The sequence below is a fragment of the Cydia splendana genome, chromosome 1 (assembly GCF_910591565.1).
Source record: "Cydia splendana chromosome 1, ilCydSple1.2, whole genome shotgun sequence".
NCBI lineage: Eukaryota > Metazoa > Arthropoda > Insecta > Lepidoptera > Tortricidae > Cydia > Cydia splendana.
Genome location: NC_085960.1, coordinates 20,859,134 through 20,885,274, shown reverse-complemented (window position 1 = coordinate 20,885,274; position 26,141 = coordinate 20,859,134). Strand labels below are relative to the sequence as shown.

Here is a 26,141-nt window from a genome sequence, read left to right as displayed (position 1 = left end):
CAAGGTACCTTTTCATTACATACAAATTATTGGTCTTTTTTAAGATTATTATGACGAAGAACTAATTAAATTGGGGGCAGTTTAATGTAAATTAATATTTTCTATTCATAAAAGATAAACTATAATATGATTGATATTTTGTAGTGATGTATTATTAGATTTATTTCCATAAGGTACCTTTTCGTAAATGTATGGAGCAAATACTGTTATTGTTATGTAAGTTTAAAGTGGCATAAGGGGTTAAATATAGTATTTAGTTGGGGTTTTAGGATTTATTTCATTTGAATGACAGAATTTCTTTCATATGTGCTCAGAAAAATTGATTGTGTGTCACATTAAAAGTAAAAATATTCAATTTTGTGATTTTATATGAAAAAGTCAGAAAATACATTTTCACCTCTAAATCGGTATTGTTTTTTGCTTAAACTGTCTGTCAGTGTCGTTTTCTAATAGATAAAATTTAAATCTTGAGAGCTCATTGCAATCAATCGTGAAAATGAAATAAAACTTTATTTTCAAGAGATTGGTTAGTATACACATAAATCAGTCGATATCAAAAGTTTCTATTTGCATTACAGAACAAGTCGCAATATTTTTTTAATCTCAGATATATAAGGCATTATTATTTGTAGTCAACTATGTAACTTACTTCAGGAACATAGTTTTTTAGGCGGCTAAACTTAAAACTTCTCTATCGTAAAGTTGCTCATTTCACAACATTATTTTCAAAAAATCATATCTCTGTAACAACGCAACCTAGAAGGTTGATCTTTTGTGTTATCGATAGCTTATTTATTGTAGATTACTGGGGTATGCATAACTCCATACCCGCCATAAGGTACCTTTGACCGTGGGACGTCACATATTTTAGTTTTAGTAAATTATACGAATTGTTAAGAGCTAAAAATAAGAAAACAAATAATACATACGATGCATAATTTGGATTCAGACAGTGAAGATGAATTGCCTCCAGGTTGGGAGGAAAAATCCACCGAAGATGGAAGTGTTTACTTCGTAAAGTAAGTTTCTTATCTTGATTGTATTTTTTATCGAATGTTGAGCAGATGAGTTCAATAATTATTCATAGAGTGGGCCTGGTGCAGTACCTAACCAACCAGTACTCATTTAAATCAATCACGTCTTCATCTAGATGTAACAGTAACAAAAAGATTTGTCGGTAAGTACAGGAAGTATTATGTGAAATATCAGGAACTTGAACATTATTTCCTTTTTCTAATTCATTCCTTCCCATGATTGTCTAGTTTAGGAATTAATATGCAGATTTTTTTGTAGCACATGCACATCCAAAACACAATGGACTCATCCACGCACAGGCCGTAAGAAAGTTATACCGAAAGAATTGCCTTTTGGCTGGTCGAAAACTGTAGATGAAGAGGGGAAGACTTTATATGTTCAGCAGGAAACTGGCCACAAGACTTATGTGGATCCCCGACTAGCTTTTGCTAAGGAGGAGAAAAAACATGTGCATGATTTTAGGCAGAGGTTTGATGCATCTTCAACCGCATTTCAAGTAAGTTAATGATAAACGGAAGTGTCATAGCTTCAATATTTGCCAATAATACCTACTATTGTTCATACTTTCTATTCCAGATTTTGCATGGTGTAGATTTATCTGGAAAATATGCCATGATAACTGGCTGCAACACAGGCATTGGGTATGAGACGGCAAAGTCTCTTGCGCGCCATGGATGCAAGATTTTATTGGCCAATCGCAATATGGAAGCCACCCAAACAGCCATAGAAAACATTGTGAAAGAAACAAATGCTGCTGAAGAAAATTTAAAAGCTATTCAACTTGATTTGTCATCCTTACAAAGTGTGAAAAAATGTGCAATTATGGTGAAGACATTATTTTCTGAGTAAGATTTTAATTTTTATTAATAATTTCTAGAATGTTATGTTAGAGATCCAAAACCAAGGGTTTTTTTCTATGTTAATTCTTATTTTCTGTCTAAATTTACAATTATTTATTTTATTACAATTCTGACTTAGAGCCTATTACTTTTCAGTCATCTTGATATGCTGATACTGAATGCTGGAGTATTTGGTATCCCTTTCACAGATACTGAAGACAACTATGAGACAACATTCCAAGTGAACCATCTCAGCCATCTGTATCTGGCCATTTTGTTGGAACCACTACTTAAAAAGGGCTCAAAGGTGATTTTTGTTTCTTCAGAGTCCCATCGGTAAGCAATTTGAAAATATCAAATCAAATTATAGCAAATAATTTGAAAACAGCAAGTCTAATTAAACACATTAAAAATGGTAAAGCAAATAACAATTTATATTGATACATAGATATAAATGATATATGTATGACTATGACTTCTTATGGTGCAATAAGGTATTTAATTTTATGTTAATTATGACTAGTAACAAAAATAAATGTTATTTTTAACAGCAAGTCTAATTAAACACATTAAAAATGGTAAAGCAAATAACAATTTATATTGATACATAGATATAAATGATATATGTATGACTATGACTTCTTATGGTGCAATAAGGTATTTAATTTTATGTTAATTATGACTAGTAACAAAAATAAATGTTATTTTTACTTATTTACCTTTATTATGGTATGCTAATGAAATGACAAAGCCAAAAATTATGTATTATGTCACTGTCTTGTTACCTTGAATAAAAGAAATAACCAGTGAATATAGTATTAGAAATATTTACAAAATTATAATGAATAGCTTAAAGTTATTTATTACTAAATTATTATTTAGTAATAAATAACTTTATTTTTAGTAATAAATAACTTTATTTTTAGTAATTAATAACGATAGGCAGAACACTTGGAGTTTCTCGTCCTTGTTATAACCTCAAGGCTGAGCCATGTGACGATTGTGGGCACTCTTCACCAGTGCTCTCCAAGCCGCTCTGTCCTGGGCCCAGTGCATGCTAGCCTGCAGTTTATAACCTGGAGTTTATAAATTTGATATGTATAATAATCCAATTTTATTATGGAATAATATTAACATCAATAAATTGCTCTGATAATTAGATTAAGATTAATTACGATTCATAAGAGCTTGTTGCTAGGCCTACATGAATAAAGTATATTTTTGATTTGATTTATGATATCAGAAAGGTTGCAATAAAGAGTATGGTCCACCCAATGGCAAGCAAACACTGCACCTTGCAACTGCACTGTGCCGGCAACTCTAATGTTTTGGCACTAAGTTTTAATTATTTTCTCTTTGGGTGTAATATGTTACAAAAATATTATTTGATGTGTTGTTGCACAAACTTTCCCTAAGTCAATAATTTGTTTATCTCATTTTTCAGATTTGCCAGCCTAAAGAACCTGTTTGCACAGCAAAGTCTTTCAATGTCTAAGGACCAGTACAGTGCAATGATGGCTTACAACAATTCTAAACTCTTCAATGTTATAACCGCAAAGGCAAGTGTTATTGTAATAAAATTCAAATACAAGTCTATAACATTAAACATGGGTTCACAAATCCTTAGACTGGAGGAAACCGGCCTGTTTTGAAAAAAGTCGTCGACATCTCTTCTAAATACCTAAAACTGGTATGGATTTGTTCCTCGTGATCTCTAGAATACGAATTGACCGGTTTTAATTTATGGAGGGAGGGACGTGTCGAAAAAAAGGGGGGCAAAGATGGCCGCCGACCATCATTGATATTTGTTCACATCTCGAGTCCTATGGGACCGATGGGTTCGTGTGAGGTGTCGTTTGAAAGAGTATTAAACGTGCTATTATTGTTTCATAATAACCGTAGTCATAACTGTAGTCGTTTACAAAATATTTTAAAATATTTGATTTTTTACCGTGCATGGATGGCATAAGTACTGATTAAATATGCGTCTAACTTAATAAATTACAACTATACCGCAATTATTTTATTACAAAATATACGAGACATTTCATTAGCTTACCAAAAACATAAGTTTTATTGGTGTATGATATTATATAACCAAGTAATAACGAATTTTGTTCAGCATGGGTCACTGCGCACCGTCATATAAATCCCAACAAACAATTAGGCGACACTTAGCACCTATTTTCTTACCTAAAGACATACCCTGGCTCTAGAATAGCTACATATTTAGTCTTAGTTTACAGTTTACAGGCTCTGGTGACATAAAAGTGTTTAAAAGGTTCATCTATAGATTTAAGATCTACAGTAGCTGTTTTGGGCGCTATCATGCATGTTAAGCAGCTAGTGTTATAGCTTATAGCTCAAAGTGAATTGAACAACCTTAACATCTATATGAGTAATAATCTGCAATTTGCACTTAAGGTTCTAAACGTGTGATAAAGTCTTCTACTTATAGCTTTTTATATCGCAATCGTTACTTAACTCTCTTGTATGACTTACAGTCGAACAGAGAAGTTATGAGTCGCTATTATAGATCTAAGATCATGTAGGACGAGCGTTATTTAAATACCGTAGTACTCTCTAATCTCATAACTGTCAATAGAGTCATACTTATAATAGTCCGGTGGCCGGCTGCATGAAACAAACCTCATCAAAAAATAGAATATACCTACCCTGTAGAGGTACCTGACATTTAGTAGCTTCCAACGCACTTGGTCGGCCTACGCTTAACCTGGCAGATTTTGTACAAATGGCAAAAACGTTGGACAAAAATTCATCAAAAAAAACCTCATCGAAAAATAGAATGAAACTTGTATGGTAGTATACCTGACCTTGAGGACAGTAAAAAAAAATTGGTCGGCCTCACCTTAGCCTAGCAGTTTTTGCAGTCCGACCAGATTTATTGGGTCACGTGAGAGCTACAATTTACCTCATCGAAAAATAGAATTAAACAAACGGATTATAATAGCTAAAATAAGCCTGTTGACGTATGTCTTGGTCGGCCTCACCTTAACCTGGCAGTTTTTGCAGTCCGACCAAATTTATAAAAAAATCAGCAAAAATTTTTTATCGAAAAATCGTATGAAACTGGTATGGTACGATGGCTGCCTTTGAGGACAGTAAAAAAAAAGTGATCGGCCAAATCCTGTGTTGGCAGGTTCCTGTGTCCGACCAATTTTGTGGTACCACGTGAGAGCTACAATTTTACCTCATCGAAAAATAGTATGAAACAAACGGATTATAATAGCTAAAATAAGCCTGTTGACGTATGTCTTGGTCGGCCTCACCTTAACCTGGCAGTTTTTGCAGTCCGACCACATTTATAAAAAAATCATCAAACATTTTTTATCGAAAAATCGTATGAAACTGGTATGGTACGATGGCTGCCTTTGAGGACAGTAAAAAAAAAGTGATCGGCCAAATCCTGTGTTGGCAGGTTCCTGTGTCCGACCAATTTTGTGGTACCACGTGAGAGCTACAATTTTACCTCATCGAAAAATATAATGAAACAAACGGATTATAATAGCTAAAATAAGCCTGTTGACGTATGTCTTGGTCGGCCTCACCTTAACCTGGCAGTTTTTGCAGTCCGACCAAATTTATAAAAAAAACATCAAAAAATTTTTATCGAAAAATCGTATGAAACTTGTATGGTACGATAGCTGCCTTTGAGGACAGTAAAAAAAAGTGGTGGCCAAATCCTGTATTGGCAGGTTCCTGTGTCCGACCAATTTTGTGGTACCACGTGAGAGCTACAATTTACCTCATCGAAAAATAGAATGAAACAAACGGATTATAATAGCTAAAATAAGCCTGTTGACGTATGTCTTGGTCGGCCTCACCTTAACCTGGCAGTTTTTGCAGTCCGACCAAATTTATAAAAAAATCACAAAAATGTTTTATAGAAAAATCGTATGAAACTTGTATGGTACGATAGCTGCCTTTGAGGACAGTAAAAAAAAAAGTGGTCGGCCAAATCCTGTGTTGGCAGGTTCCTGTGTCCGACCAATTTTGTGGTACCACGTGATAGCTACAATTTACCTCATCGAAAAATAGAATGTAACAAACGGATATTATAATACCTAAAATAAATCTGTTGACGTATGGCTTGTTTGGCCTCACCGTAGCCTGGGAGTTTTTGCAGTCCGACCAAATTTGTGGTACCACGTGACAGCTACAATTTACCTCATCGAAAATAGGATGAAAGAAAAAACGGATTATAATAGCTAAAATAAACCTGTTGACGTATGGCTTGTTACGGACGGCTTTCATAAATTCAATGTGGCAGTGTGCGGCAGAATCCACTTGCATTAAGAGATGAAATGTATAAGATCAAATGGTTTGAAGGACACATAACGCCTTTGCGAGTCCAAGAAATAACAATAGATAAGTCGGAGTCTGGGGAAAGTTCGTCAGACTTCGACTCCGAAGATGATTATGATGAACAGTAATTATTAACAATAAAAGGGTTATTCCCACTAGTTACCACCAAGTTCTTATCAGTGGTAACTACTGGTAATTATTTTCCCATCTTTTACCACTGGTAACTACTGGGAAAAAAAAATCCTAGTAGTTACCACCAACTCCGTTTGGTGGTACCTACTGGGAATTTTTATTCCCAGTAGTTACCACTGGTAAAAGGTGGGAATTTCTTTTCTACAAACCGAGCTTCGAAGGAGAAATGCTACAGTTGATGGAAAAAAGGCTGATTTGATGCAAAGATAATCACTTAATATATGTGAGGTTATCTTGTGTATTTTACCGTTTATTAAAATTTTGGAAGGCTCACGTGCAGTTTTTCCTCTTATATTACAAGTGTTCGATTGAAAACTAAGCTTTGGTGTATACCTGGATCACCTGCATGTACAAGAAGGCGTTTCATATACGCCCGCCCATCAGATAGGTACACAAAGTCATGATGCGTATGGAATACAGCATTTGTGGCCAAGCCATTATGCCCTAAATTATGTACTACTTCGTTAAAACTTAGCTTACCTGTGTATTTACTCTTTCCAAAATATTTATCTTCCTTAAAATGCAGCCTACACAAACGGTCTTTGTCATTTGCCTTAGTTTTTGGTACTCAAAGCTTTTTCTCACCGATTTATGCATATCGGGTCCTTGGGAAAAAAGGGAGATCCTATAGGTATATTTCCACAATTTGTCGCACACTATTGCAGTATTGTGGAGAAAAAAAAACATACAACCGAATTGATAACCTCCTCCTTTGGGATTTGGAAGTCGGTTAAAAAAGGAGAATGTTTACAATTTATTGGAAACAATGTATGTGATTTGACAATGACAGCAACTCCACTATGGAGGCGCCACCTGGCGTGATAAAATGTTAGAAAAGTAGGATATACGATTCAAAACTTGTCAAAAATCGATGAAAACCTTTTTATTTTTGACATCTGTGAGACATCATCTCAACGTAAGTGTTACTCTGAAACCACGTCAGTAGTTAGAAAACGTTATTTAGATATTAGATAGATTTATGAATAAAATTTGAACTGAATGTTTTCTTTTTTTTTAAAGCCCTCTAAGACCTCCATGGACTCATTTCCTTATGACTTTTTTCAGTTAGCATTATTAAGTTAAGTTCAAGCTGCGAAGAAACCATATTTTCAATATATAAATTATTATTCCTTATAAATGTGGTCGGACTGCAAAAACTGCCTGGCTAAGGTGAGGCCGACCAAGACATACGTCAACAGGCTTATTTTAGCTATTATAATCCGTTTGTTTCATTCTATTTTTCGATGAGGTAAATTGTAGCTCTCACGTGGTACCACAAAATTGGTCGGACACAGGAATCTGCCAACACAGGATTTGGCCGACCACTTTTTTTTACTGTCCTCAAAGGCAGCTATTGTACCATACAAGTTTCATACGATTTTGCGATAAAAAAAATTTGATGATTTTTGTATAAATTTGGTCGGACTGCAAAAACTGCCAGGTTAAGGTGAGGCCGACCAAGACATACGTCAACAGGCTTATTTTAGCTATTATAATCCGTTTGTTTCATTCTATTTTTCGATGAGGTAAATTGTAGCTCTCACGTGGTACCACAAAATTGGTCGGACACAGGAACCTGCCAACACAGGATTTGGCCAACCACTTTTTTTTTACTGTCCTCAAAGGCAGCTATCGTACCATACAAGTTTCATACGATTTTTCGATAAAAAATTTTTGATGTTTTTTTTTAGAAATTTGGTCGGACTGCAAAAACTGCCAGGTTAAGGTGAGGCCGACCAAGACATACGTCAACAGGCTTATTTTAGCTATTATAATCCGTTTGTTTCATTCTATTTTTCGATGAGGTAAAATTGTAGCTCTCACGTGGTACCACAAAATTGGTCGGACACAGGAACCTGCCAACAAAGGATTTGGCCGACCACTTTTTTTTTACTGTCCTCAAAGGCAGCCATCGTACCATACCAGTTTCATACGATTTTTCGATAAAAAATTTTTGATGATTTTTTTATAAATTTGGTCGGACTGCAAAAACTGCCAGGTTAAGGTGAGGCCGACCAAGACATACGTCAACAGGCTTATTTTAGCTATTATAATCCGTTTGTTTCATTCTATTTTTCGATGAGGTAAATTGTAGCTCTCACGTGACCCAATAAATCTGGTCGGACTGCAAAAACTGCCAGGCTAAGGTGAGGCCGACCACTTTTTTTTTACTGTCCTCAAGGTCAGGTATACTACCATACAAGTTTCATTCTATTTTTCGATGAGGTTTTTTTTGATGAATTTTTGTCCAACGTTTTTGCCATTTGTACAAAATCTGCCAGGTTAAGCCTAGGCCGACCAAGTGCGTTGGAAGCTACTAAATGTCAGGTACCTCTACAGGGTAGGTATATTCTATTTTTTGATGAGGTTTGTTTCATGCAGCCGGCCACCGGATTATAAGCCAAAACTACAATGCCAAACGCCAATGAATTAATAGGTATTAGCAAAAACTATAAATTGGACCGTAAAATAAAATAGTAAGGTCACTGTGGGTAAGTCCGTCTACAAGGCAAGTCCGTCAACACGTTATAACTTTTGAATTTGAAGGTGTATGCGACTTTGGAGTCCAGTCGATTAACCAGTTTTTCGCGCTAGTTCCGTCACTGTAAAACAGATGGCGCTGTGACAACCAACTTCAGAGCAATCCGCCTCAACAAGTCATTTCGTGTTTTGAACTCGAAGTCATAGTGCGACAGCCGTTCGTAAATTTTTTTTTAAAAATAGTTTTTGAAAAGATTGTGCATCAATAAGTAACTACGTAGGTAGCATAAGAACCAGTTGTCTTTATTCTATTTTTAAAATATCAGAAATTAGCTTAGTTTTGTAATTATACGTTCCACAATTTATCATATTAAAATTTGACTAAGTTGGAAAGTCCGTCTATTATGTTCAAGGCAAGTCCGTCATAAAGTCCGGCGACTTTCGTTAAATCAGAGATTACCAACTGTTTGTGCGACTTTAATGTTATAACGATTTGATAAGGTATCAAAAAATCCTCCTGACTTTGCGCATGATGTTACTTAATTAAATTTTGATATCAGTAAATTAAAAGAAACGATTAAAATTCATTTTAAAATTACTATTGATCTTTTATTTCGGAAATCAAAAAAATAATTATGTTTAATTATTTTCCAAAAAAGGTTTACCACCCCATTTTGGTAGTATATGCCGACTTGCCTTTGTTTTAGAAAAATGGTGTTTATTTCGAATCTGAACCGTATATTAACAAGTTTAAAATATACTTTTCATTGTCTTGATCCGTTCTTTTTAGGAATTTGACTACGAACATATACACACCCATAGATTGGCTGATATCATAACTAGACGGACTTCCCTTAAACTGCACGGGAAGTCCGTCTACTCGCCGAATTTTAAAAAATGTCATTGTTTTTGCTTAATTTGTGCTTGAAATGATCTGTCACTAAGGCTAAACTATTAATTATTAAATTCTTCATCGTATGCGATTACAAGCAGTAACATAGGTGAATAATTAACGGAACTAGATCACTCCAAAGTAAAAAAAAATAAAGTATGCCGGACTTCGCCACAGTGACCTTACATAAATATAGATATTTTACTCAATTTTGACCTAATGTTACTATTACTATACTTAAAACCGGACTTCTATTTACGGATAGTTATTGTTCACTGTTTCCAAAATAAAATGTGGTAGTCCACAAATAAAAATATATTGCATTAAGATAAATTTGCAAAGAATCAGAGGGGGCCTAGCCAAAACGCATTTCGAAAAAAGATATCGCTAACGAATCGATAAAAAATGTATGGGAATGACAGGTACCGTAGATGAGTCTGTCGAAAAATATTAACGAATACAAAAATGTTAGCCAAGTTGCAATGTTGTAACGAAACGCAAAACTTTCGTTACTGGGATTCGACATCTGTCATACATTGTCTAGCCAAGTGACACTTTTGACAAGCGTTATCGCCTCCTAGGTGTCGATACGTAGCGCGAGTAGCGATTGCAAATCCGTGAACATTTTTCAAATCCGGATTTACGGATTTTAGTTTGACCGAAATCCGAAGTTCGGATTCAATCCGGATTTTAAGAAAGGAATATGTGGCATAAAGGCAAAGTGAAACAAACAATCAAATTAAGTTGTTTTTATTAAAAATAAAAAACAGAATGCGTACATTGCTACGCCAATAACAAAATCTTTAAAAAACAATAAAAACAAAATACATACGTACACTCCCAAGTAACAAAAGGTTCTATAACTAAGGCATTTTATCACCAAACAGTGATATAGTAGGCCTATAATGGTAACCATTGCGACTGCTTGTACTATAAAGGTTTTTAACAAAGCGTTTTGTTTCTATAAGATTAAAGACCTTTTAAGTACTATAATTTAGCTCTTAGAACGCTTATAGGATCATACAAAAGAATCTTTAAAGTGCTGCACTGTAATAGATATGCAAAAAGCGATTATCATCATCATCATCATCATCTCAGCCATAAGACGTCCACTGCTGAACATAGGCCTCCCCCTTGGACCTCCATACGTGCCGGTTGGAAGCGACCCGCATCCAGCGTCTTCCGGCGACCTTAACAAGATCGTCTGTCCATCTTGTGGGTGGACGTCCTACGCTGCGCTTGCTAGTCCGTGGTCTCCACTCGAGCACTTTTCGACCCCACCGGCCATCTTCTCTGCGTGCAATGTGGCCTGCCCATTGCCACTTCAGCTTGCTAATCCGGTGGGCTATGTCGGTGACTTTAGTTCGTCTACGGATCTCCTCATTTCTGATTCGATCACGTAGAGAAACTTCGAGCATAGCCCTCTCCATAGCTCGTTGAGCGACTTTGAGTTTTGAGATGAGGCCGATAGTGAAAGACCACGTTTCGGAGCCGTAAGTCATCACTGGTAACACACATTGATTAAAGACTTTCGTCTTGAGGCACTGAGGTATGTCGGACGGAAAGACATTACGTAGTTTCCCGAACGCTGCCCAACCGAGTTGGATTCGGCTGTTGACCTCTTGAAAAGCGATTATGGTACTATTTAATACTATAGACGACTTTACTGATGCTTTTATGTACCTATTTTGCACTAATAATGCGTCAAAGTAACTTTTATAGTACTTGTATTGTAGCAGTATCGTAAACACTATTAGAGCATCAATCTGCACTATAAAAGGACTTTGCACGACCATTACGTAACGTTTTAGCTTTTTAAAAGCTCTCTTAACATCGCTATAAGGCTAGAAGAGTTCTCTAAAAGTCATGAAAGTTTTTCTATAGTGCTATATAGTACCATAAAAGTTACCTGGTACGTTGCTAAATAACTTAAATCGTAACTTAAAAAATGGCTGCTGTTTTCTGCCATAATAGCACATTAGCGGCACGGCTGGAGCCTATGTGTACTATAGCAGCCACAGTTGGAACAAGTCCTTATTTTATTAATTTTATTTTAATTAAAACATGAAAATTAAAAGAGCTCATTGTCAAATTTGAAATCAGCATAATAATTCTATCGATACAATTATTTTCGCATGTACAATGTACCGGCATAGTAACGGTCCACAAATGCTTTTTAGTACATCCTTTTTATTACCTAAATACAAATGTCAGTTTAAGAAACAATGGCGAATGAACTTATATATTTTTTTAGGCACCCACGACGCAAGTATGATAAAAAAGATCACTGGAATCGTTTACGGTGCAAAATAGCACTATAAACATGTTTCATTGGTTACTTTTATAATTCCAAATTGCGACATAAACGTTGCATGTCTGCTGTCGCACTATTTTAGTACTAAAGAGCGTTTCTCGTCACTTTTACATTTCAACCATAGAGCTGATTTATCACCGTGAGAACCTTTATGTAATGTTTATAGAATAAATCAGTGATAAAACTAGGGCCTATCTGGGGTTTTGTAAACGTTTACAACACCATTTTCAATGAACCAGGCCATGAATGTACAAGAGGGCTACAGTACGGGAGGAATGGCGACGGATTGTGAAGCTTGCCACCGGCCCTGACATGACGACCACGACCACTCTGACAAGAATGTGACGACAAAGAAGAAGACAACACCATTATAGTGCTAATCATGAACACTAATTAGCACGCTCCAAAACGTTCTCAGGACTTTTATAGTACCAAATTTTGTGGCTAATCTTTACTTTATGGACCCACGATTTGGAGGGTGTGTTGGGTATGGGGGGGTAGAGGGTGCAAAGGGCTACCCCCCAGTCCAACCCCCATGGCGCGGAACCCCATGGTTATGGAGATATCCATGGTTAAAGTTTGTATGAAATTACTATGAAATAAAGGAGAAATGTAATAGCAGATGTCGATAGGTGCCGTTTTTTGTTAATTTATATTACCTTTTATACCACACCACCATCCTCAAGGTCACCAAAATCTCAAGGTCACGAAATTTTATGGTGACCAAAATCTCAAGGTCACCAAAAATTTTGGTCACCAGAATCTCAAGGTCACCAAAATCTTTGGTCACCAGAATCTCAAGGTACCCAAAATGTCAAGGTCACTTAAAACCGAATCAGAGCACCCCACTATCCACGTGGTCTTGTCTGTCCTACCCCTAGAGAGCAATTCCAAAAACGGAGGCGCGGAGGGAGGGCAGCCCTCGCCCGCCGTGACGGAGCGCGGGAACGAGCGAGGCGAGCGGCTGAGGCTGGTCGCCGAAGGCGACCAGTAAGCCGAAGCTGCGGAGCCGAGTGTAGTGAGCGTGCTTTGTCACGCGAGGGCGGAAGGGCTGCTCTTCCGCAGCGCCGGAGCTAACCCAGATCCAACAGCTTCACCGCTGAGGTCGAAGGCTCGCGGAGTAGCCCCGAGGTCAGCGAGCGACCGAGACCAAATAGCGAAGCGCAGGGGGGGGAGGTGGCGAGCGTAGCGAGCCGGCGACGTCCACAAGCGAGCTATGGTCTCGTCAGCTCGCGACCTCAGGGGCGACGAAGCGGGCCTTCGGGCGAAGCGCGCCCCCCCTCACCCCTCACCCCCTCCTCCTTCAAAATTTGCTGTAATCCCTTATTTCTTAGTAATTCCATACAAACTTTAACCATGAATATCTCCATAACCATGGGGTTCCTCACCATGGGGGTTGGACTGGGGGGTAGCCCTCTCCACCCCCTCCCCCCTCCCCCCCCTCCCCACCCCAAAAATCGTGGGTCCATAAAGTAAAGATTTACCCAGCATTTCACCCAAAGGATCCAATGTGACCGAGGCGCTGAATATCTACCTATCTATAGTGACAGTGTCATGGAAAAATGGATTATGCACCCACAAATGCAACACGAAACAATGTCCCTACAAAGGTAAGAGTGAGTTAATAACTTATCCCTACTATACCTACTAATAAGTATATAAAATATGTTATTAATGCTAAAATAACTAATGTGTTCCTGTTACGTCATCAAATATAAACCGATGAACGGTGTAGATTAAATTTGGTACCCATATGCGCAATGGCAAGCACTTGTTTTTCAATAGGAAAGTGAATTGAATGTGTATAGGCAAAGGTATATAGGTAAAGGCTTTACAAATCTAGATAAAGACTCGGGAACAAAAGTTCTTCACACAAATAAATGCCCTTCCCGGGAAGCAAAACCAAAAATCGCCTCTATTGAAACTTGAAACTGCTTAGGAAAGGACTGCCCTTAGCTGGTGATCTTATCATGTATGCTACGATCAAAGGATTGTGGGCCGTACGCAGCATTTCACCCAAAGGATCCAATGTGACCGAGGCGCTGAATATCTACCTATCTATAGTGACAGTGTCATGGAAAAATGGATTATGCACCCACAAATGCAACACGAAACAATGTCCCTACAAAGGTAAGAGTGAGTTAATAACTTATCCCTACTATACCTACTAATAAGTATATAAAATATGTTATTAATGCTAAAATAACTAATGTGTTCCTGTTACGTCATCAAATATAAACCGATGAACGGTGTAGATTAAATTTGGTACCCATATGCGCAATGGCAAGCACTTGTTTTTCAATAGGAAAGTGAATTGAATGTGTATAGGCAAAGGTATATAGGTAAAGGCTTTACAAATCTAGATAAAGACTCGGGAACAAAAGTTCTTCACACAAATAAATGCCCTTCCCGGGAAGCAAAACCATCACCTTCATAGGCAAGGTCACTAACAACTAGCAATATTGTAGTGTCATCCCATTTTCTTAAATTGATTTGAAAGGGATGAGACTACAGTGTTGCTACTTTTTAATTTCTACAATTTCTAGTCGGACTCTACAGTAAGCTCAAGAAGACTTGTGTTGTGGGTACTTAGGGTACTTAGATAACTATATATAGATGGTCAAACCAATTTGTCAGTCAGTAAGAACCAGGAAAACTATACTCATACTTATCTTTTGGGTGCTAGTACTGGTATATGACAAAGCTAATATGATTCTCTCTGTCTTTGTTTGAAATGAGACAGTCCTTTGACAAACTATACTTAAATACATAGACAACACCCATGACTCAGGTACAAAATATCTGTGCTCATTACACAAACAAATTTCCTTACCGGGGATTCAAACTCAGGATTATCAGCTTAACCGGCAGGGTCACTAGTCACTACCAACTAGGCCAGACGGGCTGTTGTCATACATATACATTATCAACCATATTAATGAAACTTTTTCATATTATGAAACATTGTATATGACTTCTTTTGGCAGGCGCAGATACAGTCAGCTGCAGAGAAAAGGTCCCACCCCTGCATACAAACTTCTATGTAGTAGTGGTACCTTTTCTCTGCAGCTGACTGTACCTACACACTATATAAAAATAATCATAACATGTACTTACACAAAACATTTAGTTTTTTTTTGTCATATGACTGGTAGAGAATAAGTATTATAACCAAATGTTACAGAGTTTGTTGAAAAACTAAGCATTCATTTTGTTTCAGGTGACTTGGATATTCATTGCAGCCTTGGCATATGAACCAATACTTTATGGTGCTCCAAAGTCAGGGTCAAGGGAAGAAACTATGTCACATGTACAACCACAAAAATATATTGAGTGTTGTTTTACTATTTTAATACACTGTACATAATATATGTACAAACAAGAAAAGAATGCTTGGCTACTGATTTCATGCTGCTGGCAAAAAATACCTGCTGCATCTTTCATTAATAGATTTTCAATAAAATAAATTAACTTTTTAACCCAATCATTGTGTCATTTATTTATGGTGGTTACCACCTTAACTTTTGGTATGCTTAGGAGCAGATCTGCTCCCATGTACTCACCTATATTCAACTTTAAAAAATGCATTAATTTTTAAAAGTTGTCTTTGTAAAACGACCGATCTGGCCTAGTGAGTAGTGACCCTGCCTGCTAAGCCGATGGTCCTGGGTTTGAATCCCAGTAAGGGCATTTATTTGTGTGATGAACACTAATATTTGTTCCTGAGTTATGGGTGTTTTCTATGTATATAATTTCTATGTATCGTCGCCTAGCACCCATAGTACAAGCTTTGGTTAGTTTGGGGCTAGGTTGATCTGTGTAAGATGTCCCCAATATTTATTTATTTATTTATTTTATTTTATTCAATTATGATTGATATATAAATTACAAATTTTTGACAGGAGCATACAAAAGGTTAAATATGAACAGCCAGTAGCTTAGCGGGTGAGATTACCTTCCCAAATTTCCATTGACTATAAATAATAAAGATGTGTTTAATTCATTTTTAACGCCTCACTCACTTAGGTATTTCTATTACTGAGTAAACAAAAATCAAAGACAGGTAGGTAATAAAAAAATAATATTAAGTAACAATATGATTTATTAGTTTTGGTTTCACAGGCAGCTTTTATCTTATCTAATGCATCTTCTTAGTCGGCGTCTTCATTGCTGAAGGTCGTGTCTAGTTTGAAGAGTTTCCTGCGCGATGTACCATGCTTTTCCAAGTGTTCCTGTCCTCGGCGATCTTAATAGATAAATCTAATGCATAACATCTATGTATTCAATGTCCGCTTGACTTTTGTTAATTTCGAAAATGTTTGAAGTCTATGAAGTAAATGAATTCACTGAGGTTACACTGATTCGGGCAAACCTGTCCACAATTTCACTTCACGGTTTGAATCAATACTAACGCTTAAAGTATTGTCTCTTCTGGTCAAGTAAGCCAGCAGTGCACGTCCTTAGCACTGGTAACTGCCATGAAGGCGTCATTGCAGCGGCAGCTCTGACTGTACGTGCCAACTTGGCGAGGACTTCTCAGCGTGGAAGAAGAGCCCGCGGAGCCGCTCTTGCCCGCTCTGGCTGCGTCGCCGCCTTGGTTGGGGCTGCGGGGACGACGGCTGTCTGAAATTGTTAAACTTTAGGTCAAAATTATATGCAATTAACAACGCACTCTTCAAATATTACACTATATACAGTTATTTTATCACGAAATTGTGATAAACTAAGTTAAACAAATACCAACATATTTAATTTGCTTACCGATAAAACAATTATTTTCTCCAAAATTCACTGAAATATGAAACCTATGGAAGTGAAACGTCAACGAATAATGCGTGCCACTGTGACGTCATCTTAGAACTAAACATGGCGGTTTTAGTGCTGCCCAGAAGATTTTTACTGTTACTAGGTTTTATCGATACATCGATAACTTTTTAACGTTCTCGGCTCATTTTATTTAAAATACTAAGTATGTATTATTTGTGGAGTTTATGTTTTAATAGGAAGTAAGTAAATAAATAAAAATTCTTTATTAGTATATTGTTATGTGAAAAGATACTTTGATTGAGTAAGATGTGTGGAGTCTAGGACAATTTCGTGCTTCAAATTTGACAGGTAAACGAGATGACGCTGTACTACTCAATACATATTGCGATTTTTGCGGTAACTCTGATTTTCAAAAGTTGACGTTTGACAACTTAGTGACCGCAAAACAAATGGCGCAGTACAGCGCCATCCGTTTTGGATGTCAGAATAAGTGTACGTGTTTTTCTTGGACTTTACCTCTCCATTACAATCAATTTTGTTGTGTTGCTAACCCTAAAGTCTGTAACACACTACCGCACTGCACCTCGACCTTGGTGCGCCGTATCTATAAGTGAGAGCGATACAAAATTCAAGCTTATTAAGCGACGGGTGAAAAAAAAAACAAAACACCTTCAGAACATTTTTTTTATTACAAAAATAAGGAATGACTTCCGCTCTTCAACTTCTTCAACATTTATTCAGCAAATAGGCCACAAGGGCATTTTTATACGTCAACATTGAATTTACATACAAGCAAAAATAATAACAATACATTAACCATTTTATAAATTACAACTATATGTAAGTATATGGTCTCTTAATGTCGAATTATATAAAAAAAATATAATAATGATATAAAAAAGCCCGCAGGGCAGCTTGTGGAGTAACAACCCCACGGCCCCGAGTTACCCTAGTGCTCCCGAGAGTCGGTCAGGATCTCCATCTCCAGACACTTTCTTTTTATGTTCATTTCTTGGTAACCTATAAAAAATGATTTAATTATTAAATTAAGATAATTTAGTTGGTTTGAAGCGGGGTAGCATGATAAAATAAGAAAATATAAATAGGCAATCATAATATATCGATATCAAAGTCGATAAATAAAGTACAACCCTAGCTGAAATGTTTACATTATTTAAGCGTAAAAATATAGTTAAATAAATCCAATCACTTCATGATCTATAACTGCACAGAAGAACCTTGCTATTTATAATGTGAAACATCCTTACATTTCCCAGGAACATTAACAATAACCAATATTTTTCATGTAAATGATAGCGTACCTGTGTAAGGTTAAAGATGGCAAATTTGGTGGTTTTCTTATGCCGCACCCTAATACACTACACACTGGCATATTCGCGACGTAATTATTCACATTTGGCTTCAATTATTTTCAATCACAAGCAAAATATTGAAAGATAATTAATAATTTTAATTTTCACCACGACTTTTTGACAGGACAAGTACCGGCTGAACTGACAGACAATGACATTTGCGTGACTAAACATGGCGGATTTTCGGCCGCATTAGGTATTTACGTATTTTCATGGAACACTTTATGTACGTACTGAAATACTGTCATCTTTTTTTGCTATGGGTTACAGTGCTGAGTAAAAACGAGACAGATATATATTTATGTGTGTGCCGTCAAAATGGGTGCTATTTCTATAAGCAATTGTACGTATAGAACAATATGTCTTGTCCCTATTATATAGGTCCATGCCAAAATTAGATTCGCTGTTCACTTGACACTCTTGACAGCTGACAGATGATGTTTCTTGACGGTTTTGAACGAGAACCACAGACAAAAATTAATTTTTACCGACTTGGCGAGGACTTGGCGCATAGAATGAGCGAAAACTAAAAAGATTGCCTCTTGGCTAGGTTATTATAAACATTATCGACCAGTCGTTCGCGAACGTTGAGATCGAATCGATAAGGAGCGAATGTAATTTGGCTACGGGCCCAGAGGCCCTTTAAAATTTTTTGACTGTACCTAGTTGTTGACTGTATAATTAATTTCGCCAAAATAATTCCGCAGATAACGCCGGCATCAGTGCACTAAAATAATTACTTGCTATTATTTACTCGCCATTAGATTTTACTTCAAGTTATCGAGGCTTACAAAAATGCAACGAAAGTGGTAAAGGAAAATAATGTGCAATTACCTTCTTTAGTGCCTATTACAAATGTTGACCATAAATGCTAATTTACCATCTAAAGCTGAAACTATTACCTATGTGGGCCTATGCTGCTACTCAAATAGTAGTCACTTATTTTGCATCCTGGAGCGTGCGGCGACAAACATCCCTTTAAAACGCCAAAAGCCTCAGATCTCAAGGTGATTTTAAATTATTAACTACGGAGTGGGTTTGAAAACGTTTTACGTGTAGACGTGAGTCAAATAACAACACAGATATTAAGTACTTTATATGCAGTAGTCTTGCAATCATGAAAACTACGAACTTAAGGGTGTTATGAACCTAGAACTGGGCTTTTCATTTTTTATTCAAAACATATTTAAGTTTCCTATGATAAAAGACAAAACAAACAAACCATCATTTATATCGATATATTTTATAACAGAACCTCACATTTTGGATACCTACATTAAAATGTACTGTCAAACAATAATAGAATGCTGCTGGTCTACCAGGCGCTCGCCGCGCCCGCGCCGTGTGTTTGCTTGCTTGCTTGGCGAAATTGGTCCTGGCATACATATGTGACGTCCCACGGTCAAAGGTACCTTATGGCGGGTATGGAGTTATGCATACCCCAGTAATCTACAATAAATAACCTATCGATAACACAAAAGATCAACCTTCTAGGTTGCGTAGTTACAGAGATATGATTTTTTGAAAATAATGTTGTGATATGAGCAACTTTACGATAGAGAAGTTTTAAGTTTAGCCGCCTAAAAAACTATGTTCCTGAAGTAAGTTACATAGTTGACTACAAATAATAATGCCTTATATATCTGAGATTAAAAAAATATTGCGACTTGTTCTGTAATGCAAATAGAAACTTTTGATATCGACTGATTTATGTGTATACTAACCAATCTCTTGAAAATAAAGTTTTATTTCATTTTCACGATTGATTGCAATGAGCTCTCAAGATTTAAATTTTACCTATTAGAAAACGACACTGACAGACAGTTTAAGCAAAAAACAATACCGATTTAGAGGTGAAAATGTATTTTCTGACTTTTTCATATAAAATCACAAAATTGAATATTTTTACTTTTAATGTGACACACAATCAATTTTTCTGAGCACATATGAAAGAAATTCTGTCATTCAAATGAAATAAATCCTAAAACCCCAACTAAATACTATATTTAACCCCTTATGCCACTTTAAACTTACATAACAATAACAGTATTTGCTCCATACATTTACGAAAAGGTACCTTATGGAAATAAATCTAATAATACATCATCACTACAAAATATCAATTATATTATAGTTTATCTTTTATGAATAGAAAATATTAATTTACATTAAACTGCCCCCAATTTAATTAGTTCTTCGTCATAATAATCTTAAAAAAGACCAATAATTTGTATGTAATGAAAAGGTACCTTGTGGTCAAGTTACATGATGAGGCATGATGATGATGGAACAGTTAGGATAAACTAATAATATTTTGGGTTTAAGATGGTATAAATCGTCTATTTCTTATCAATAATATATTTCGGTTGCTATTGAAGATAAGCGGCATTTGAGGTTCAATGACCTCAGATATTCCATAAGGTAATGCGTCGGGTATTGGCATTTTTCAGCAAACCAATGGCTGATTTACTGCATGCGACCAAACCAAATGAAGATTATTCTAGTTAAGAAAGACTTGACGAGAGTAACTTTGGTATAATAGCAGTCTACTTGGATTTGTGATGTCGGTCTATGTACGGTTATAATATTTGCGAGGCGCCCCAACCAGAACTGAAATTATCAAATTAGTTTTGCAGAATGCTAATACAGTTCTCTACCAAACTTCTTTTCTCGTATTGACTAGTTTTTTTGGGAATTTTCAATCTTTTTTCCATAAGGTACCTTTTCTACTAAACTCTGAGACGACATTACTAGGCTTATAACTAACTTATAACAAAAATAAAAACAGGTAAACAAACGTTACGCATTAAGGTTTCAGATCACACAATAAAAAAAAATTGAGCATTTTTTCACCTCTTTACAAAACATTTAATATCTCCGAAACTAGAAACCCTCATAAGGTACCTTTTCCCGTGGAACGTCACATATATGTTTTCTCAAAAATGGACGGCAAAGTCGACTTTGCCGTTTAAAAAATAGGTTGCGAAGCGCGTAGTTTATGGTCAGTCAAAAATTAAAAAGTTAAAAACATTGCAGTCTCGATTTTGGGACTGCAATGTTGCATACAAATTCCATTATTTGTCGAGTTCCAAACTTTTTAAAAGTTGAAATGGCCATATCAAATGAAGGCACAGGCCCATTAAACAGCCAAACAGATGATTAGTACCGCGACTATTTAGCTGTCTCAAATAGGTTGGCGTATTTTCGGCAGAAAAATACACTTCTATTTTTTTATTAAAAAAATAAAAAGGCGGCAAAGCTAATTTTTTCAATTGTTTCTACTTTTTTCTGTGAAAATATATACTTAAGAAAGTTGCTTTTGTAAAATATTTCTATGATATTTATATTTCTTGCACCATTTTTGAGAAAAGCACTATATATGACTCGGCTGGAAGGCTACTTGCTGGCTTCGGATTCAGTTAAACGGACTCCCAAGGTCGTCCGTTTAAAACGAATCCTCAGCCTGCAAGTAGCTACTTCCGAGCCTCGACAATAATGTACTATTATAGTTGTACGGTAACTAAACAATATTTTTGGAAAGTTAATAAAAAGTTTGTTGATTTTATTTAAAAAATTTCACGCTATATTTAAGTACTACATTATCTCTTTCTCAAATTATTTCAGTCACTAAGCAAACCTCTTAGGTAAAAATTAAACATTTTCTTTAATATTTTTAAAATGGTTAATTTTGGGCCTCAGATTTCAAACAATCGAGTATTCACAGAAAATGTAATTTGCTTGCAAATGGTATCCACCAAGTATCAGAAAAATAGAACCGGAAATATAATGAAAACTCAACGATGGCCGGGCTCTATTTACGTGACGGTGCACAGTACCCATGCTGAACAAAAAATTTTCATAAAATTTCCCGTATATTTTGTAAACATTTATTGCGGTAATGTTATAATCTATTGAGTTAGAAGCATGTTTTACCAGTACTTATGTCCATGCACGGTAAAAATCATATATTTTCAATTATTTTGTAAATGACTACAGTTATGACTGCGGTTATTAAAAACCAATTATAGTACGTTTAATATTCTTTCTATTGGTATCCATCACCAATTGATCAGTAAAATAGAACCCGAGAAAAAATGAACAGTTGAGGTCGGTCGCCCGCCATTTAAGTGATGGTGCATAGTGACCCATGCTGAACAAAATGTATCATTACTTGGTTATATAATATCATACACCAATAAAACTTATGTTTTTGGAAAGCTAATGAAATTTGTCGTATATTTTGTAATAACATTAATTGCGGTAAAGTTATAATTTATTGAGTTAGACGCATGGTTTGTCAGTACTTATGCCATTCATGCACGGTAAAAAATCATATATTTTAAAATATTTTGTAAACCACTATAGTTATGACTACGGTTATTATGAAACAATAATAGCACGTTTAATAGTCTTTCAAACGACACCTCATATGAACCGATCGGTCCCATAGGACTCAAGATGTGAACAAATATCAATGCTGGTCGGCCGCCATTTTTTCGACACGTCCCCTCCTCCATAAAGTAAAACCGGTCAATTCGTATTCTAGAGACCACGAGGAACACATCCATACCAGTTTTAGGTATTTAGAAGAGATGTCGACGAAAATCGTAACACAATCATCTGGCTCTTAGAATATTAAACAAAAGTAACGTAAAGAAATCACTCTTTAACAATAAGATAAGACTGCCTACTTGCCTAGTGTCTACCCCATTTCAGTTTAATTTATACTTATTTAGTTTTGTTTAGGTAATGTTTTTTAATATAGGGGCTATTCATAAATTACGTCATTTCAAATTAGGGGGGGTCTGGACATCGGATGATGGTAGCATGAAGTAGGAGGAAACGGAGTCATTCGAAGCATGATTTTTGGATGATATTGGGGGGGGGGGTCAAAAATAGATGACGTAATTTATGGACAGCCCCATGATCCCATCCCATCTGGAAAAAATCATAAAAATTTACAAGAACATTCTTGTAGTAAGTACCAAAAAAAGCTCTTACACACACAGAAAAATAGATGTGATAAAAATAGATCTATCTCTTTGATCAAATGAAGTGGACCAGAGCATTATCAAGATTGTAAAAAAATCACTATTTGTTTTAATAGTTGTATGCTGCAAACCCATTCTTATTAGGTGACACTAACAATTGAAACAAATATTTTCAGATTCTGAGCGAGGAATGGAAAAGCAAAGGCATTTGCGTGAACTCACTTCACCCGGGCAACATGGTCTACACAAACCTGAGCAAGTCTTGGTGGCTGTACAGGCTAGCGTTCATGTTTGTCCGACCTTTCACCAAGTCATGGGTAAATGTTGCTCATTTTATTTCAAAGTACAGTCAGTATTAAATATGTATACAATTTTGCACCTTACGTATTTCAGTGGGGTTGGCAACTGTCAAAGGTTTTTATAGATGACGTCAGAATAGGTTTTACCTGTGTCTAGTTATGTTCTATAAGATATCCATAAACATTTCTCTTACGCCTTCGGATTAGCAATGAATAGGGGAGGTCAGCCAACTGTCTACATCAATACCTAATTAAGTATGTTTTCTTTCAGCAACAAGCAGCCGCCACGACGGTGTACGTAGCCACGGCGGCGGAGCTCGAAGGCGTCACGGGCCTGTATTTCAACAACTGCTTTTACTGTGAAGAGTCCGCTTTATGCAGGGACAAGGATATAGCGAATGAAGTCTTCGCTTTGTCGCTAAGAATGATAGAACAACGCGTAGGCTCCGATGGCCTTCAGAAATATTTGCACAAATATTGCCCACCTAGTAGTAGTGTTCAAAATGCCCGTTTACAAAATGTATAAAGAACCATGATGTGCGATATCGTATAATTTATTTACATCATGCTAATATTTTATCTTATAGTGGGTATGTTAGACGTAATAGTCCTTTACTCTTCGGGTGCGAAACTGGTTTTGTGAATATGTTTAAATATCCCTTTAGACCCAGCGGTATCAACCTGCGGTCCGCCAGGCTTTTTAGGTGGCCCGCCAGGTAATAAGTACTGGTATAGATTACATAACCTTGCCATTCGAACGACACCTTTAAACAAAATCGTCTTGCGGCGCGGGGCTACAAGCGCTACAAAGTAAAACCGTCTTTGTGGCCCTCATAAAAAAAGATCGAGTACCGTTGCTTTAGACTATAGAGGGTAGTCTAAAGTTAAAGCCGTAAGCCCCCATTCTCACGAGAGCTTTTTCAACGCGCGTTAAAAAAGCGCTTGAATTTGTCCGCAACCTAAATTCGATTTAACGACCAAGGTTTAAAGTCGAAAATCCAACAAGGGGTCATCCATTAATTACGTCACATGAATTTCTAGGTTTTTTTCTAAATTTTCGGTTACTGATGAAGTTAAAGTGACGTCACAAAGTTTATGACTCCCCCTCCCCCTTGTCACAACATGTCACATTTTCTTGACCCTCCCTTCCCCTAAACGTGTGATGTAATTAATGGATGACCCCCAACGCTTGATAAAAAGCGTCACCGCTGTCGTGTGAAAAAATCATGAATCTAGAATATACCTGGATCTGGCATGAGTGGTGGGGGTAACTGACAGAACGGGATAGTCTTATGTATCTTTCAGTAGGAGTAGCAGCGAAAGAGCTATTATTGTTTGTCCTTGTCACAGTCTCACATTTTATTTGTTCCCCACCTTTTTTTTGTATGGATAATGGTGGGCAACAAATGAATTCGACCAATCACAGTGTCGCATTTGCGTATGTTTTGTCCCTCACGGAGGCACGCATATAATACCCGGTTTAGAGTCTCGCGCGAGCCACGAGACGAGCCGCGAGCCGCGCCACGAGACGCGAGTGTAAGCGGTGGGCTCGTGGCTCGGCTCGCGTGGAGGAGCGGTTTTTTGGGCACGAGCCAAAGGGGCTCGCGCGGGACGCGCGCTTGCGTTCACACTCGCGTTTGGCTTGTCATTCGATTATAAACCTATACCACTTCTATACGATCCTACCTTCTATGGAAAAAATACACATGTATCCATTTGTGTCATTCAAACGCTTTTTTAAAGCCCCCTTCAGACTATGCGCGTGAATCGCGGGCGAAGCCGCGAACGCGAATGTGGAGTCGATTTCGCTGTCTGTGAAAATCGACGCCACACTCGCGTTCGCGGCTTCGCGCCGCGATTCGCGCACGAGTGTGGAGGGGGCTTAACGCGCGTTGAAAAAGTTCCCGTACTAATGGGATCTACCGCACTGCGACCTTGGTGCGGTCAAAATATCTCTTTCTCGCATTAACATAGTTGCGACTAATTTACACGGTTTACACCAAGGCCTATTGACTTCCTTGAAACGATGTGACCCTTCAAAATTGTGCATGTGTTGTCCGTTCCCAGACGAGATTGCCAGTAATTAACATCAAAATATTTTACTACAGCAACATTGCTAGAACTGGCTTTGTCTATAGATGCGATTTCTAGGAACAAATCAAATTATTTTGATTTGTATTTTATGAAGTAGTCATATGTAAATTATTATTTATTTTTTGATATATGTATATTATTATCTATTATATTTCAGTTTTTCTTTGTCTATGTTCATAAAATCTACGAAGGGTAGACGTGCCTCTACCCTCCTTGATAAAATAAAAAAAAATCTTTGTCAATTGGCCTCTTTGATAGGCCTTGATTTGGGTCTGGCCGGTAAGAACATAGACAAGATAAAAGTCTGTAATGTCAATGCTGTCATTTAAGTCATTTAATGCAAAAATATAAATTTTCATATAAAACGATTTATTCACTTGAAATATATTTATTTACCTATTAATTTTGAAAATAAAATCTATTCATATGTACGAGCAACATATCTAAATGCGTCTTCGCACAGACTTAGTTAAATTTAAACCGTTGTCTCTCTTCCTTCCTTGCTGTATGTATCCGGCAATGGCGACTTTATCAACAA

The 26,141-nt window shown here is 36.7% G+C and overlaps 1 protein-coding gene and 1 long non-coding RNA gene across 2 annotated transcripts; one reads left to right on the top strand and one right to left on the bottom strand.

Moving 5' to 3' along the window:
- Positions 1–869: 869 nt before the first annotated feature.
- Positions 870–24,156, top strand: LOC134791513 (WW domain-containing oxidoreductase). The gene is made up of 7 exons (XM_063762562.1): positions 870–1,019; positions 1,294–1,531; positions 1,612–1,880; positions 2,031–2,210; positions 3,319–3,433; positions 23,387–23,527; positions 23,781–24,156. Exons 1-7 carry the CDS (start codon positions 931–933, stop codon positions 24,033–24,035), a joined length of 1,287 nt encoding a protein of 428 aa, XP_063618632.1. The 5' UTR covers positions 870–930; the 3' UTR covers positions 24,036–24,156.
- LOC134800491 (uncharacterized) lies at positions 16,164–16,841 on the bottom strand. The gene is made up of 2 exons (XR_010145546.1): positions 16,352–16,841; positions 16,164–16,229 (listed from the first exon to the last, which is right to left on the bottom strand). It is a non-coding gene; the product is annotated as an uncharacterized LOC134800491 (long non-coding RNA).
- Positions 24,157–26,141: the final 1,985 nt, after the last annotated feature.